This window comes from Lemur catta, chromosome 8, assembly GCF_020740605.2.
Source record: "Lemur catta isolate mLemCat1 chromosome 8, mLemCat1.pri, whole genome shotgun sequence".
NCBI classification, from domain to species: domain Eukaryota; kingdom Metazoa; phylum Chordata; class Mammalia; order Primates; family Lemuridae; genus Lemur; species Lemur catta.
The window spans coordinates 32322472-32337359 of NC_059135.1; the positions used below are offsets into that span (position 1 = coordinate 32322472).

Consider the following 14888-nt stretch of genomic DNA (forward strand, 5'->3'; position numbering starts at 1 on the left):
GCCGCTCGCGATGTCGCCGGCGCTGCGAGCGCTCCAGGGATGCCATCCAGAGATGCACCCCACCCTGCGCCCACCACGCAAGCCCCTCTCTGCCACCCACAGCCCGGCGGGCAATGGCCCTGCTGCTGCCATTCGGGACACCCGGGCTATTGTTCCGGACTCGCGGCCGTGCCATCTCTGAGCGAGAAGCGGCCTTCCCTGCGCGCGCGGCAGCTCGGAGCGCGGCGGGCCCGGACGCTCGGCTCCCCGCGGAGGGGGAGTTCGCAGGCACCGGGAAAAGTTGCTCCGAGGGGCGGAGGCGGTGGGCGGAGGCGGTGGGTGGGGGAGGCGATCGCCCTCCTATCTCCAAAGTCGAAAGTACTTCGCGTAGTTAACGGAGCCTGGAGCCGAGGCATCCGCCGCTGCCTGCTGCGCGTCGGTCTGCGCCTCCGCCGGCAGACGCGGCACCCAGCGCCTGCCTTGTCGCCGCCGCCTCCGCGCGGGGACGAGTGCGCCTAGGGGCTGGGCGAGGCGGCCGCGCCCTGGACCCAACACAAGGAGGAGGACCAGACCCCCGGCCCGGGTACCCGCCTGCGCCCAGACGCACCCACCCGCCGGCTGCGGCCACCGCCTCGCGCCGCGCTCGGTCCTCTGCCATCCGTCTTTCGCTGCCCCGTGCACGAGGTCCTCGCCACCCCACTCCGACCGCCGACTCTCCTCTTCCTCCTCCCTCCTCCCTGCCTCCCACTCCTCGCCTGTCCCTCTGCCTCCTCGGCAGCCCCGCCGCCGTTGGGTCGCCTAGCTCACGGCGATTGATTGATTGATGTTTAATTTCCTGCCAGGCGGGGCCCCCCTCCCCCCGCAACCTCCCCAGCCTTCCTCCCCGCCCCCCACTCCCCTCCTTCCTTGCGGTGGACCAGTCTGGCTTGGGTTTGGATCCGTCCCCCCCACCCCCATCCCGAAATAACCCAGAGACTTCCCCTACCCCCACCCCAAATTATTATTTTGAAGGCGCTAGATCTGGGGACGGAAAGGGGGAGGGGGAGAAATCGGAAACCGAGGACAACCCAAAAGGACTCACTTTGCCTGATGACTCAACGCAACTAATAATCATCTCCCTCTCAGTGTGTCTGTCTCTGCGGCTTGTCAGTGAGTCCGGCTCTGGCTGTTGGCAGAGGCGGCCGAGAGGGGAGAGGCTGGAGGTGACAGCTTGGGCGGCCTCCGCGTTTCCTCCCGCGCGCGGTCCCAGGTCCCTGCGCCTTCTCGGCTCTTGGTGGCACCGGCCCCGCCGCTCTGGCTGCGCCTCCTCGCGAGCTAGCGGCCCTGCGAACCGGCAGCCCCGGCCCGCCGCCGCCACCACCACCTCCCGGTTCTCAGCCCTTTCTCCAGAACGGGTCTCCTTCCCGAAGGTGTGAAAAGGCTCTTTCAGCCTCCCCTCTTTCCCCCTCCTCCGCCGTCCCCTCCCCCGCTCGCTCGGGTGTCCCTTTGGAGGAGTCCTTTCCCTCTCCTCCTCCTCCCCCTCCTCCCCCCCCATCATCATCATAACAACCATCTCCGCACCAGAAGAAGACACCCTGACCCAGGACCTTAAACGTTAGGACCTGGGGAAGAGGAAAGGGGAAGGAGTAAAGAGAAAGGAAGAAGACTAGGACAACACTGCAAAGCAAAACACCAGAAACTTTCCACCCTGGATTCTCTACTTTTGCTCCATGGACAGAGCCCCAGCCAGCCAAGTTTCAGACAGACCGTGAGCAGTAAGTACACACGGCGAGGGCTCCCGCGCCGCGCTCGGGAGTTCGGGGAAGCCCCGGGGCCGGCTAAGTTCCTTCCTTGCCGCTCTCGCCCTCTGGGCAAGCGAAGTCTGGGAATGCCGGCGAAACCCTCGCACGCAACCCTTCCGTTCCGTCCCTGCGTCTCTCGCATCCTTCCTTTCACCTCCGCTCTGACACCCCCACCTTGTCTCCTTGACCCGTGGCAACACGGCTTCTCCCGCAGCGAGAGCGCTCTGGAGGATTCCCAGCGCACTAAGTTGTGCCAGGGTCCTGCTTCTCGCGGGTGTCAGTAACAATGCGAGTGCCGTTTCATCAGGTGTTTCCTCTCCTTCCCCGCCCCCCAAAATCGAGGGGTGCGGAGACCCGCGGCTTCTGTAAGGAGCGCGCTGCTAACCAAGCCATCCAGAGGAAAACTTTCTGGAGCGATTTTAAAATTGGGGTTGATGAAGGCTGCATCTAGAGTTTAAATGCTTTTTGTTTTTGTGTTTTATGCTGAAGAGCTTTAAAAAAGCACTCAGGATCAGATGAAGATAGGAACGGTCCATAATAACGATTGTAGCACCAGCCCTTGTGATGGAGGTTATTCTAATAAATACCTCCAAGTGTTTTTGGATGCTTGTTAATGTGAAATTAGAATTGATTTTATGCAAAGTGTGTATGTGTCTCAGGACTTGCTCCGTAAAGGTAAAAAGTGGGGATGCAAGGGGTTCTTTTACCCGGCCTTTGGCTCCTGCCCGGCCATTCACAGCGAATTTATCAGGTGGTTAATTCGGTTATGGACTTGTGTACACTCCCAACTCCCTTCCCAAGTGTGTGGAACGTCTTTTTCTGAGTTCACGTCTTCTGTAACCCTGCCCCCCAGACGGCGAGGCTGTCGCACTGTGAACGTTTTATGCCAATCCTATCCCAATGAATGGGCCACTTCTAGTTGCCCCTGGGCGCCGACCTCGGCGGTGTCACCGAAGAAGGCTAACTTCTGGGGAGCAGCGACTGGGCAGAGTCGTAACACCTCAAGTTCTGGGCTTCCTTTGGGCCGCCCAGTGTAAGGTTGGGACCAGCGTCCCGGCTCGGGCCCCTCGGGCAGCGTGGGAGGAAGTTTGTGTGGCTGTGGTGCAGCGCTCTGCCACTGGCCTGAACGTCTATCACGTGTGTGAGCGGTTTTCCCTCTTTTTTTCCCTCCCCCTTCCTCCCCCCCCCGCCCCCTCCCTAGGTCCCTGCGCGTTTTATTGCGACCTGCCGGTGGGAACTTTGTCTCCGAGTCGGAGCAGCATGGAGCGGCGGAGCGAGAGCCCGTGTCTGCGGGACAGCCCCGACCGGCGGAGCGGCAGCCCAGACGTCAAGGGGCCTCCCCCGGTGAAGGTGGCCCGGCTGGAGCAGAACGGCAGCCCCATGGGAGCCCGCGGGAGGCCCAACGGCGCCGTGGCCAAGGCCGTGGGAGGTAACAGCCCCGAGCAGGGAGGCGCGCGCAGCCCCGCGGCCCAGTGATAATGGCCCGGGTGTCAGGGTTCAGGTTGATTAGGCGCTGTCGCGGTGTAGGATTACAGGAAGTGAATTCCAGGTTGCCAAATAATGCCTTGGTCGCCTCTCATCTGCAACTGGTAGCTTCATCTCGAGTTAAAACAAGAAAGTGGTTTACCCAGAGGGTGGCATTTTTTGGGCACTTTGCCACTGTGTGCTGAGGTGTTGGCAGGTTTATGTCACAGCCAGCTAACTGTTTCTAGATTTTCCTAGAGAGCTTTTTAGTGATTTAACTCTTTTGCCTTGCCTCAGAGTATCTGTTGTAGGGATGAAGTGTAGGTGCGTTTGCTTTTATGAAATAAAATAGTTGTTAGTGCTCAGGCTGTTACAAGAGTGTTGGTGTTACTTTGTAGTTAGGGCAGTGCTTCAAGACGAATGACGATTGGTAATATTTCCTGACACATTTCAGTTGGGAGATAAAGAATCACCACGAGTCTATTAGGCCCTTATAAACTTTAATGCTACTGTTGTCTATAAAGTTTTCATATGCATTTGTAACTTTGTTATGAATTATAGGACAACAGGTAAAAATACAACAGGTAAAAATAACAGAGTAGGCTTATTAGCTACATGCTGTTTCTCTGAAGAATTTAATTATATTTAAAGAAAAAAATTTGTAGTTTTTACCACTTCAACAACTACTTTCTTTTAAAATGATTATGAAAAGTAATCTTAGAAAATAAAAATGTGAGGGAAATTTAAACATTAAAATATTTTGAGTTTGTATGCCATTTGCTTAATTGTCTTTTACATATAAAGAGACAGTTCTACATGGCATGCAGGTTTCTTTGTGTTTGGAATAAACGACTGGTTTAATTTTTTTTATTTCTAAGATTTTTTTCCCCTAATATTTTCAACAGTAGCCCTTTTAATATAATTCTTTATGTTAGCCCACCTGAAATGATAGGCAACCCTGGCAAAACTTATGATAAGCTCCCACCCCCACGATCCAAGTGTTCATTGTGGGTATTTTGAAGTAAATACCCCTCTCTAAATGTCCGTCCGCTCTATTTTAAAGAATTAAACACATACATTTTATAAAATGGCTTTTTTTGTTTTTACTTATTTTGTTATTTCTGTTTGTTTGTGATAGACATTCAAGATGGGATTTGACTTAGTTCTTCATACTAATCATCTCCTTTGAAGTGTTCATCCTCTTAATATTTAAGTTTAAAAAAATGTTTGGCTGTAGATGTGGCTTGTGTATCTCCCTTTATAGGGACTTGAAAATATATTTTAATGAAGGAAAAGAATACTTGACAGTTCTGTGACCCACTTTTTAAACATGAGGATTATTAATGCTTTGTTTTGAGATTGGATCAGCAACTTCAGACCTTTCATATGATCATTTGGTATATGCATATAAGAAAGAAAAATATGTAGTGAATATGGTGGGACCAAACATAAGATGATTTGGAAATCTTTGGAGGCAATGTGTTCCAAAGTGGCTTAAGTATAAAGAAAAAACTTGGACTTAAAATTTCAGTCTTTTTCTGAAGACCTAATACAATTCACTAAATTGAAAGAAGTCTCTAAACATTTTAGAATGTAATTGTTAAGAATTCTACTTCCTAAAACAAAGTTTTTTTTTCTTCTATATCATACATATAGAACTATGAATGAAACTACCTAGTTTTGTTGACCAAGGATACCTTTAGTTTTAAGTAGTGGTTGCTTTCAAAGTTTCTAAGACTATAATTCCATTTGATAACTTATTATAAATTTGATACAAACTAAAATTATTGTTTTGGTGAAGAATAATACATTTGTTTCGACCAGCTGCCTTAGACACTTTCTCTCAGGTTTAGCTTAATTTAGTAATAGCAAAGGTCTTATTAGCTGCTTCCCAAACTGAAAATAAAGATGACATTATTTTGTCTTTATACATATCATTTATAATACTTAACAGTAAAGTGGTTAAAATAGGTTATGTTTGGTGGAATTTTAAAGTTTTTTTTCTTTTTAAAGAAAGCTTTTATTCTATTAGCATAATAGAGTGTTTGGAAAAGGATTAAGTTAGAGAACTTCAGAATATAACAATTTAGAATATAAAATTTTGATAGTATAAAGCTTTCTTACTGAACGTTAATCATTATTTTGTGAGTTTAAGTCTACATAGTTTTCAAATGTACATTCAGATGTTAATAATTTCGCTTCTTTGTAACTTTGAATCATGTATGTAGATTACAACAAAACCAAGCCTTTTAAAAAATGTACATTCTAAATTTAAAAAAAAATTTTTAAATTATAAATCTAGTTAGAGTTTTTTTTAATAATTGAAAGGATTTTTTGAACATAAGGTAAATATAAAATAGATTATATGTCTAGCACCTTGCATCCTTTTGTTTATATTTTCTTTATAAAGCAATATAATAAGCATAGATAACTATGAAAGTATAGCTCTGCATCATTTTTCAGATATATATTAGAGTCTTATCAATGTTATAAAGGTGGATATGATAACATTTGTTTTAAAGATAGAGATAAAAATTTGGGAGTACATATTTGCTAATCTTTAGTGTTCTTTCTTAAAAGCTCTCCCCCTAAAAAGAGGAGAAATCAAGTTAATTGGTTGCCCAATAAAATAGCAGTTTATCTTATTGTTTTTGATAAGCTGTGAGGTAAATAAATGTTTCTGAATGCATTGGTTGCAACAGTAAATTCTGTTCCTGTTACTGTACTTTTTTTAGAGAGAGGGAAATTGTTGTTTTTTGATGAGTAAGTATTCATGAAAGGGAGGCTTTATTTTAGTATCTGAATTTAACTAGTAGAGGTGATAGATACACTGTCACAGTGTTCAAGGTTGTGTATTAATAGGGGACTTAAAAGTTAGCGCATTGTTTACAATGTGCTTAGCTTTAGAAGACTCTATTAGAAATTAGATCAGTTTTGCTTTGTCTTTCCAACACTTTCTAGGATTTTTTTGCTCATATCTAAGCAGTGTGTTTTAAAGCATGTATGTAATAAAATATAAGTGCTCAGATATGTATGACAGTCAGCTTTTATAGAAGGTCCTTAGGGGAAAAAAAGGCTAATATCTCTTTAAAAAACATATGAAGGCTGGGAGAGAGTTTAGAGCAAGCAAGAGCACCATGGTGTTGACAGCTTTATATCCCTGCTGGGTAACATTCACTTACTAGAATTGGCGTCCCCTCTCAGCTAGTAATTCACTCCATAAGGATTTTGAAAAAGGATGATTAATGGTGGGAAAATTTATATTTGTGAAATTGTTGATTAAAACTTACAGATCTATTTGAAGATTTAGAAAAGGAAGAGGTTATTAAGAATAATGAAAATAAGAATCAGATGATCCTTTTCACCACTATTAGCATAAGTATCTAAAATGTTCTGCTGTATAGAATGCTTCAGCCACGCAACCTACAGCATAAAATGAAAGTGATGCCAGTCAAGTTTCCAGAGGAAGTAAGGCATTCTGCTTTACTCCTGGGCTGCTGAAAGGTGCTAGCCAGTTGTGCTTTAATAGCAATAAATTATTGTGCTTTATTCATTGTTAACACTAGCATCTTCATTTTTAATGTTTGGCTTAAAGAAGAACTTTCAGACAGCTTTATTTAAACTGAATGAACAGCACTTGAATATACCAGATGGTGTATTTGCTGATAGGAGGTATTAAACATCAGAATCTTTTTGATATTTTTTATTTTCCTATGAATTTTTATGGGTTTTTTGGTGTTAAGCGTTCTAGATTCTAGGGAAAAATGTTTAAACATTGGGAATATCTTTTAGGGTATTTGCTTTTTTAAAAAAAATTTGTTTATTTTTCAAAAACAATTTATGTTTTACAAATAACAATTTAATTTTGTTGAAGAACTGTCTGTTGAAGTTATCTTATAACCAGTCTACATGAAGTAGACCTATTCTTCTTGCTACCAGGCAGCCCTTTCAAGAACATAACTGTCTTATTGCAAGGGAAAAAATCATTATGCAGTACACACTGATGTATTCAAATAGGGAAGTAAATGTGATCAAGATTGTTAGTCAGGGCCTCATTTAGAGCTGAACATTGTCTACAACAACAGTTAGTTTAATTGTCTACATGTGGAACATTTCCTTTTAGATTAAGAGTAAAAGAAATGTAGTTTGGGTCAGGTGTAGTCACCATATTAGCAATAGTAGAGAGACATTTTACTTTTTGAAAAAAGTACAGATATGAAAGTATAGACATTTATATCTTGAGATGTATAAAATACTTATAAATTTAGAAGCATATTGTCAACATGGCCAAAATGGAGAAAACTCCATTTCTAGAGATGAACACCGTAATACATGTAGGAAGGACACATATTATTCTTTCAAAAGAGAAAAGATTGTATTTTCCCCTCCTGCCCACATTTTTTTTTAAAGGTTTTAAGATCTTTTAAATAGAATGAACTTGGGGATTGGGGTCATCCAGCAATCTAGCGTGTCCTCTGTAGTTTTGCTGAGGTAGAAAAATAGCCCTTCTCTAAAGTGTTTTTAGTCCTTGGCCTGTTATTAAAATAAAGATATACTTGGTTAAAAAATATATGCAATGGAACATACACATTAAACAGAACATAGGGTATCCGCCCCTCTAAGTCCTAAGCTTAATTTGATGTTTCAAGCAATTTTGGAAGCCTTATGTTCCATCAGCAGAAACCCACTGACCATTGTATATTCAAGATCATCTGCAGTGAAGTGTGTGTGTGTGTGTGTGTGTGTGTGTGTGTGTGTGTGTGTGAGAGAGAGAGAGAGAGAGAGAGAGAGAGAGAGAGAGAACTACATCGATGTCCCTTAAGGCATCTGGTTTTTAACCCTTGTAGGAGATCAGAAATATCATCCTTCCCCAGGGGGTTGTAACCAGCAGAATTGGTCTGTACATATTAGATATTCCATGTTAATTCTTTTTTCCTTTTTGAATTTTTTTTAAAAACAAATCTATCTCTGTAGAGAGGGAAAACAGACTAATTATCATTTATTAAATAGCTAAGAATATGAATTTGAGTCATTTTAAGAATATGGAAGTCAGTTTTATTCAGGGCAAGACTACAATAATTTGGTATATCTGGCAAGATGGTAAGCAGTGAAGTTTGGTGGTTCTGCTTTGATAATTTAAAAGTCTTGTTTTTCTTTTTTAAAAAAATTCAGTATAGAAATAGTTTATGTGCATATATTTAAAAAGACATGTTAAATTAACAGGGCTAGATGAATTCCAAATTGTATTATTTTCTTTAGTCATACTCATCTTTGGAAAGTTTTTAGATTTCTGTTGAGATAAAATTGACACAATTTCTCACTATTAAAAAAGTTTCTTGTAACTAATCCCACATTAGGTGTATAAAATAAGTACATAGTTTGTTTTATTTCAGGAAGCAAACTTTATCCTACTTAGCATGTAAATCAACAAAAAAATCCTTTATATTCTTTTATTTAATAAGTAGGCTTTTTTTTTTTAACCTACATAACGAATGTGTGGTAAAATAGTAATTTTTACTATCTTCCTTTCGTGAATGCTGAGATACAATGGCATTTTGGAACATATTTAAAGATGGAGCATTTGACAAAAGTTGTATGTGTAACAGTTTGTCAGTGAAAAGTGACAAGTGGGAAATGACAAATGAAATGTTGGCATCATCACTCTTTATTTTGATAAAAATGTCTCAATTTGCAGTGATATAATACTGTTTCATATTATTTCATGCGTTGTGTGAGAATGCATAAGGGGAATTTAGATTTTGTGAACGGAAAATTAGCAGCCCAAACTCTCTTTTCAGAAGCTTTGGCAGCAAGTTCCTCCTTCTCCCCCACTCCCCAAGAATAAGAACAGCAGTGAAATGTTGGATCTAACCCATACATTTTAACTCATTATTTTTTGGGAAAAAAAAAAAGAAATAAAATGGTTTCAAGTAGGAGACCTTTATGCTTAGCTCAAAAATGAAGAAGAGAGTTTGCCTTTTTGTTTTCATTCTTTTCTTTATAGCAATTTTAAAATGAGTGATTTCCCTCTGCTGACTTTGATGGTATGGGTCTTTTCTCATTTCCAATCACCACTGCTCTCCAGCATTAATTTAGGATGCCAGTAAGGAGAGCTGTGAATTCCTTTTGTTTTAAAGTGCAGTAGAGGTTTTGAAAATGCCTATGTGTTAAAAATGGATTTTTATATACAAAAGATTTGCCATCTTACTACTTAAGGGTAACGTGATAGATATTTCAAAGTCAAAGTAGGTGCTCTGAATGGAATTGAGCTATGAATTAAAACAAAAGCCAGTTGAGAACTTACAGATTTTTAAAAACAAACAAACAAAAAAATGCACAGATGTCACCGCTATGGTGTGCTTTTCCATTTTCTGAAGTCATATTACTCTTTATAGTTAGCGATCAGCTAGACATTTATTTTCTTCTTTTACATAGAAACAAGCCCATAAGCTACATGCTCTACAGTATTTTTGTAAAAATGTTCCATGGTGGAGTTTTCAAAATCATGGAACTCTATACTTTTTTTTTTCTATTAGTAGGATTGTTTTGCTGTTTAATAGCAAATGATTTAAAAATTGTGGTAAAATCAGTATAATTAAGTGGCAGTGAAAGGCTACATCAGAAATTGTCTTCTATAACTTGTATGTCTTTTGCTTCTCAATTACAGAGTTTTACTTAAGTTTAAAAAAAACTAGGTAAAAAGACATAATATGAAATAAATGTGTTTTAAGATATAATTATCACAATTGGGTTTATGTGTGTATGTTTTCCCTTTTTAATTGATGTCTATGCCTTTAAAACTTAAATGAGTGGATGTTATAGTTACTAGTTTGACAAATGACTGAAACTTAGAAAAAAGCATTAGTAGAAATTTCAAGAATTTGAACCTTGCAATAAAGTTATCAGCAAAGTATATCAGTCTTACAGTAAGCATATTCTGTATTTGTGGTTATGACACATCAGGATAGTAAAACCCTTTGGGGAAGTATATTTCAATTTTAGTTGCTCCTGGTACTGTTATGATTTGCTAGTGAATAAGACAAATTCAGTTCAGCCCTTATCTAGTTGCCTTGTCATTGGAGTGGAGTTCTATCTCAGAATAGTTGGTTATCGAACTGCAGCATAACATAACAACAAAAGATAAAAAAATTAAGGGGAAACACTGTAAGCTACTATTTTTGAAAAGGGATGCATTTCACACCAGGTTAACTATTTGATGCCCATTGATGGTTACACAGTTACTGAAATGTACACAGCAGTGCAGTGTCTTTCTTTGTTACCTTGAAGACTTATACATATATATATATTAATTATATATAATAATATATAATATAAAATTCATATATATCAAATATAAATATATATTTAGTATATATATTTTATGTATATATAAAAATAATAGAGACTCTACTTAGAGCAAATGTTTTCCAAAGCATTAAGATCTGACAGAGGTGATTTGCAGGCATTTGTCCAAGAAAGAACTTGAATTTCATCATGTTAACCATAGATATCTTTTTCTTTCTTTTAAAAATACTTCTTACTTGTTTTTGTATTTGGCTGCGAATCGAGTGTCTTAGTTCTTTTATAACTGATTATGATTGACTTTTTTTTAACACAAGAAAATATTTTCTTTACAAAGAGAGCAAATTTGTTTAAATGTCATGCCCAAGACTCCTGGGAAATGACCAAAGACATACAGTAAAATATTTTTAGATTTCCTGATTATGCCGTATATTAAAATTGAGTATTTGTATTGCATTTATTTCAATTATTTATAAATATAAGGAAAGGCAAAATTGATATATTTAATAACATATTGGGAAAATGCATTCATATCAAACTCTTCAAATAGCAGTGCTTTCGAAATATTATTTATTTTTTGGTTGGTAGAACAAGAACTTTCTTTTGTCATAATCCAAAGATGCTAACAGAGCAGCATGATAAATGTCTCTTTAAGTGCTGTAGTAAAAGAAAATGACTTGTCTTCTGAGGCAGTGGAGAGTTTATGTTGTTTTGGACCCATTTCCTAAGCAGTGATCGAAAACAGATTACAATAACAATTATACAGTCAGAAGATGCAATATCCATTTCTGCTTTAATTGAGTGAAAGAATAATAAAAACATCATTAAGAAAAATGAGGTGGACCTGTCACACAATGTACAAATTTTTAGTCTTGGAGAAGATGCAGAATAACTGAAGTGATTTTGCATACTTTGTCTTGTTTATTAGCTAAAGTCTGTTTTGGGGAGAGACTATTTGGCTTTCATTCTTCCCTGGGAAGTTCAGAGAGGAGCCCATGGGAAGTGGTTGCCTGGGAGACATTAAAAGTGCTCATTGACTTCATCTTCATATACAGTTTGACCAGCAAAATCATATTTTCTCAATTCTACCTGAGGTATAACTACCCTCTCCCCGTCTTTTTTTAACATTCGTAAATGGAAGTCAGAAGTAATGAATGTTCCTCTTGTTACAAAGCCCTGCCAAGTAAGGGCAGGTGTGGTTTCTAGGCCTGCTGTTCTTTCTCTTCTCAAAGCCCTAACCAGGCTAAACTGGAGAGAGAACTGAGGCTGAATAATGAGCACCCTTATTTCTTCTCAGGACACATAAGGTTGTGAGGGAACCCGAGTCTCCATGTGTACATGTCACTTGATTTTTACTCACCTGTCACCTGAGACACAGGCTCTGGCTTCAATCTGCAATCACTTGAACCATTCAATCAATAATCCTTAGCATTGCTGAGCCTCTGATTCTCATTCTTCAGAGTTGTGCTTTCAGCAACTCCAAGTGAACTTGCAGCTGCCAAGATCAGTGGCTAGTATTCCTTCACTCTGAGATGTATTTCTTTCTTTGTTCATAAAAACTGTGAGCTTCTGAGAACCTGGGTGGTGACGATGGAGTTATCCCAGGCACCCTGCTCACTGTGAGGATACTAGAACTGCAAATAATGCTGGCCATCAGAACAGTAGGAGCCCAAGGTTGGACTCGGTTGACAGACTTAAAGGGGAATATTTCTTTGATCTGTTGCTAAGATTTTTTTGGGTTCAATATTTAAAAACCCTTCTAAGGCAGCAAAACGAAAGGAATGAGATAGGCAATACATCCTCCGGTGGAGGTCTTATAATTCCAGAACTGTCCCAAGCATAAAATCATTTCCTTCAGAGTGGAATTTATATCAAACAGTCCAAAAAAGCTTTTTAAAAAATGTTATTCAGTCCAAAGAGTACAGTTAATAGTGCCTTCATTAAAATACTTTTGTCAGCAAAGGGTTTTTCAGTTTTAACATTTACATAACCTAACAGTGTTGATGAAGGCCACGAGCTTTAAGGGTCTATTAGTGGTTCTGTTTTTTTCTGGACTTTATAATTTAAACCTAAACATTAATTCTGGGTGGAACTTGGCATAATGTCTTTTTGCCTTGGAGGGAATTTTTGTTGTATAATAAAAAAAAGTGTTGTTTTTTTTTTTTTTATACAATCACCTTCTCCATGTTCCCCTTCCCCCAAGTAAATAGCAATTAAATAGTCAAGGTTTTAAAAGGACTTCTTTAATTTAAAAAAAGGAGTGATTATTTTAGGTGAATTTAACAATTTTCCATTAGTTCACATTGCAAACTATTGCTTTTGATATTAATAAGAAAAATCTGTGAGGCTGATAATGCAATGAAAGTATTTTTATCTGTCTGTCTGTCTGTGTCCTGCATGCAAGAAAGTCATGTGGTAACATTTTTTAATAAAATTATTTTTCATGACTTTTGAAACTTATAAATTAGTTACTTACCATCTTTATTAGAAGCTGAGAGACATACAAAATTTTTTTTATTTTCTGTCACCTGTAGTTATAATATCGAGTAGAAAGAAAGACATTGGAATCTCACTATGAAGTTATAAAGTGCCTGAATTTCTTAGTATTATTTTAGAAAATATACCTAAACAAAGATTCCTAAAATGATCTTTTCTGTATATTAATACTTTGTTGGCGTTGAATTATTGTAGGAATCTGATTACATGGTAAGTGGGACATTCAAAAACAAGCGAGGAAACCCCTCAATGATCTGAAAGCCGGAGATGTTGAGAATGTCAGTGAAGGTGTGTGCCAGGAGGGAAGCCTGCGTGGAGCAGAATGGGGCTAAGCCAGGGCGGTCCTGGAGCTTTGCCTAGCTTTCAGGTTACGAGGTTCCATTCAGACAAGAGTTTGTCCTTTCGATTCGGCAAATGTGGTATTAGAGCACCAAAAACCGTTTATTATTGAGGGAGTATAAGAAGAGCAAATTGTTCTCTGGATAGGAAGTTATTACACATTTAAGACCCAGGTAAAGCCACTTTACCAGGGTAAATAAGGTGATCCTGATTTTTTTCCCTTCTCAAATGAATCTCTAGGTAATATTCAGCAAAACTAACTCTATTTACAGGCTCATTCATATGGCAAGTTTGAGCCTTAAGCACATTTTTTATAGCTAACTTATAAACCCCCCAAAACTGGAGCTTAGCATTGAAAGTCTGCCAATCCTGTTATAAATGGTCATTAGTTCCCAAGGGACTTTGAGGAGAAAAAGAACTGTAGGAAAATGCCATGACTTTAGTAAGAACCATTTTGCTGCATGTATATTTTTTGCCACCATGGCAAAACTAGGGGCTGACATGTATGTTCAGGATTGATACTGAACACTCTCGTATGGAAATGTATAGAATTCCAATTAGCACAGGTTGGAGTATAAATGTACCTCTTTTCACACTGTTCTAAGTGGTTAGTGGAAAACAAGCTGAAAAGTAATTCCCTTGGCCCCCCAATAAAAGGATTTATAGCAAAATAATTCTCAGCCCTATAATGGGACTGTTGTAGGTTTGTGTTTGATATTTGTGAGACTGAAATACAGTCCATGTACCCAAACTAAGCATTTATTGTAAACAAGTTAACTGCCAAGAGCTTATATTCTGTCAAACATAATTATATTGAAGATTGATGTATAGCTTGAAAGCGAGTTTGAAGGAGACAGTCCTTTTTAACCAAGGAAGGCTTCTGAGATTCAGCTCTCCTCTTCCTTTGATATAATGACTTAGTAAAGCCGTCTTTCTTACAGCCATCCTTTCATAAATACATATACACATACACACATACATATAATAAACACAGACTTGTTCTTTGAAAACATATCTGTTTGTCAATTCTACTTTTGTTAACAAAATAAAGAAATGAATTTATATTCATGTAAACTGTTATGTTTCTTTTGTCATCTTTATCTAGATGTGGCAGTGATGGTGCTAAGATAAAATAGCAGCTCATACCTCTTGGGCCACACTGGAGTTCACTCACAAACCTAAACCTATGCCTTCAAGTTAACCCCAAATGAAATTCTTTTCTGCTTTAATGTGGGGTTTGAAAGAGAGTGTTTAACTTGTCTTTTGTTATTTTGTGTTGAGCTTGTGAGATTAGAACTGTTTTGAAACTGTGGCCTTTGAGGGAGAAGACAACACTAATCTGCTTCATTTTGTGGCTCAGAAACTGTTTTAGACTTAAGGAATTTATGAATCCAAGGAATCTCGGAGAAGTGAAATCTTTTTGAAATTGAGATGTTCATACCTGAGATTACCCCCAATTTAAAATGCTGCGGTGATCTCCCATAGTTTTTTGCTTTGAGGAAGGTAGAGTCTTACTTACATTTTATT

The 14888-nt window shown here is 39.4% G+C and overlaps 1 protein-coding gene across 1 annotated transcript in view; it reads left to right on the forward strand.

Moving 5' to 3' along the window:
- The first annotated feature begins 1663 nt into the window (after positions 1-1663).
- Positions 1664-14888, forward strand: part of SATB2 (SATB homeobox 2) — a 173546-nt gene continuing 160321 nt past the window's right edge. Inside the window, exons 1-2 of the mRNA XM_045559955.1 lie at positions 1664-1733; positions 2962-3189. Coding sequence (XP_045415911.1) covers positions 3021-3189 — 169 coding nt within the window. The 5' untranslated portion in view covers positions 1664-1733; positions 2962-3020. The remainder of the gene's footprint in view (positions 1734-2961; positions 3190-14888) is intronic.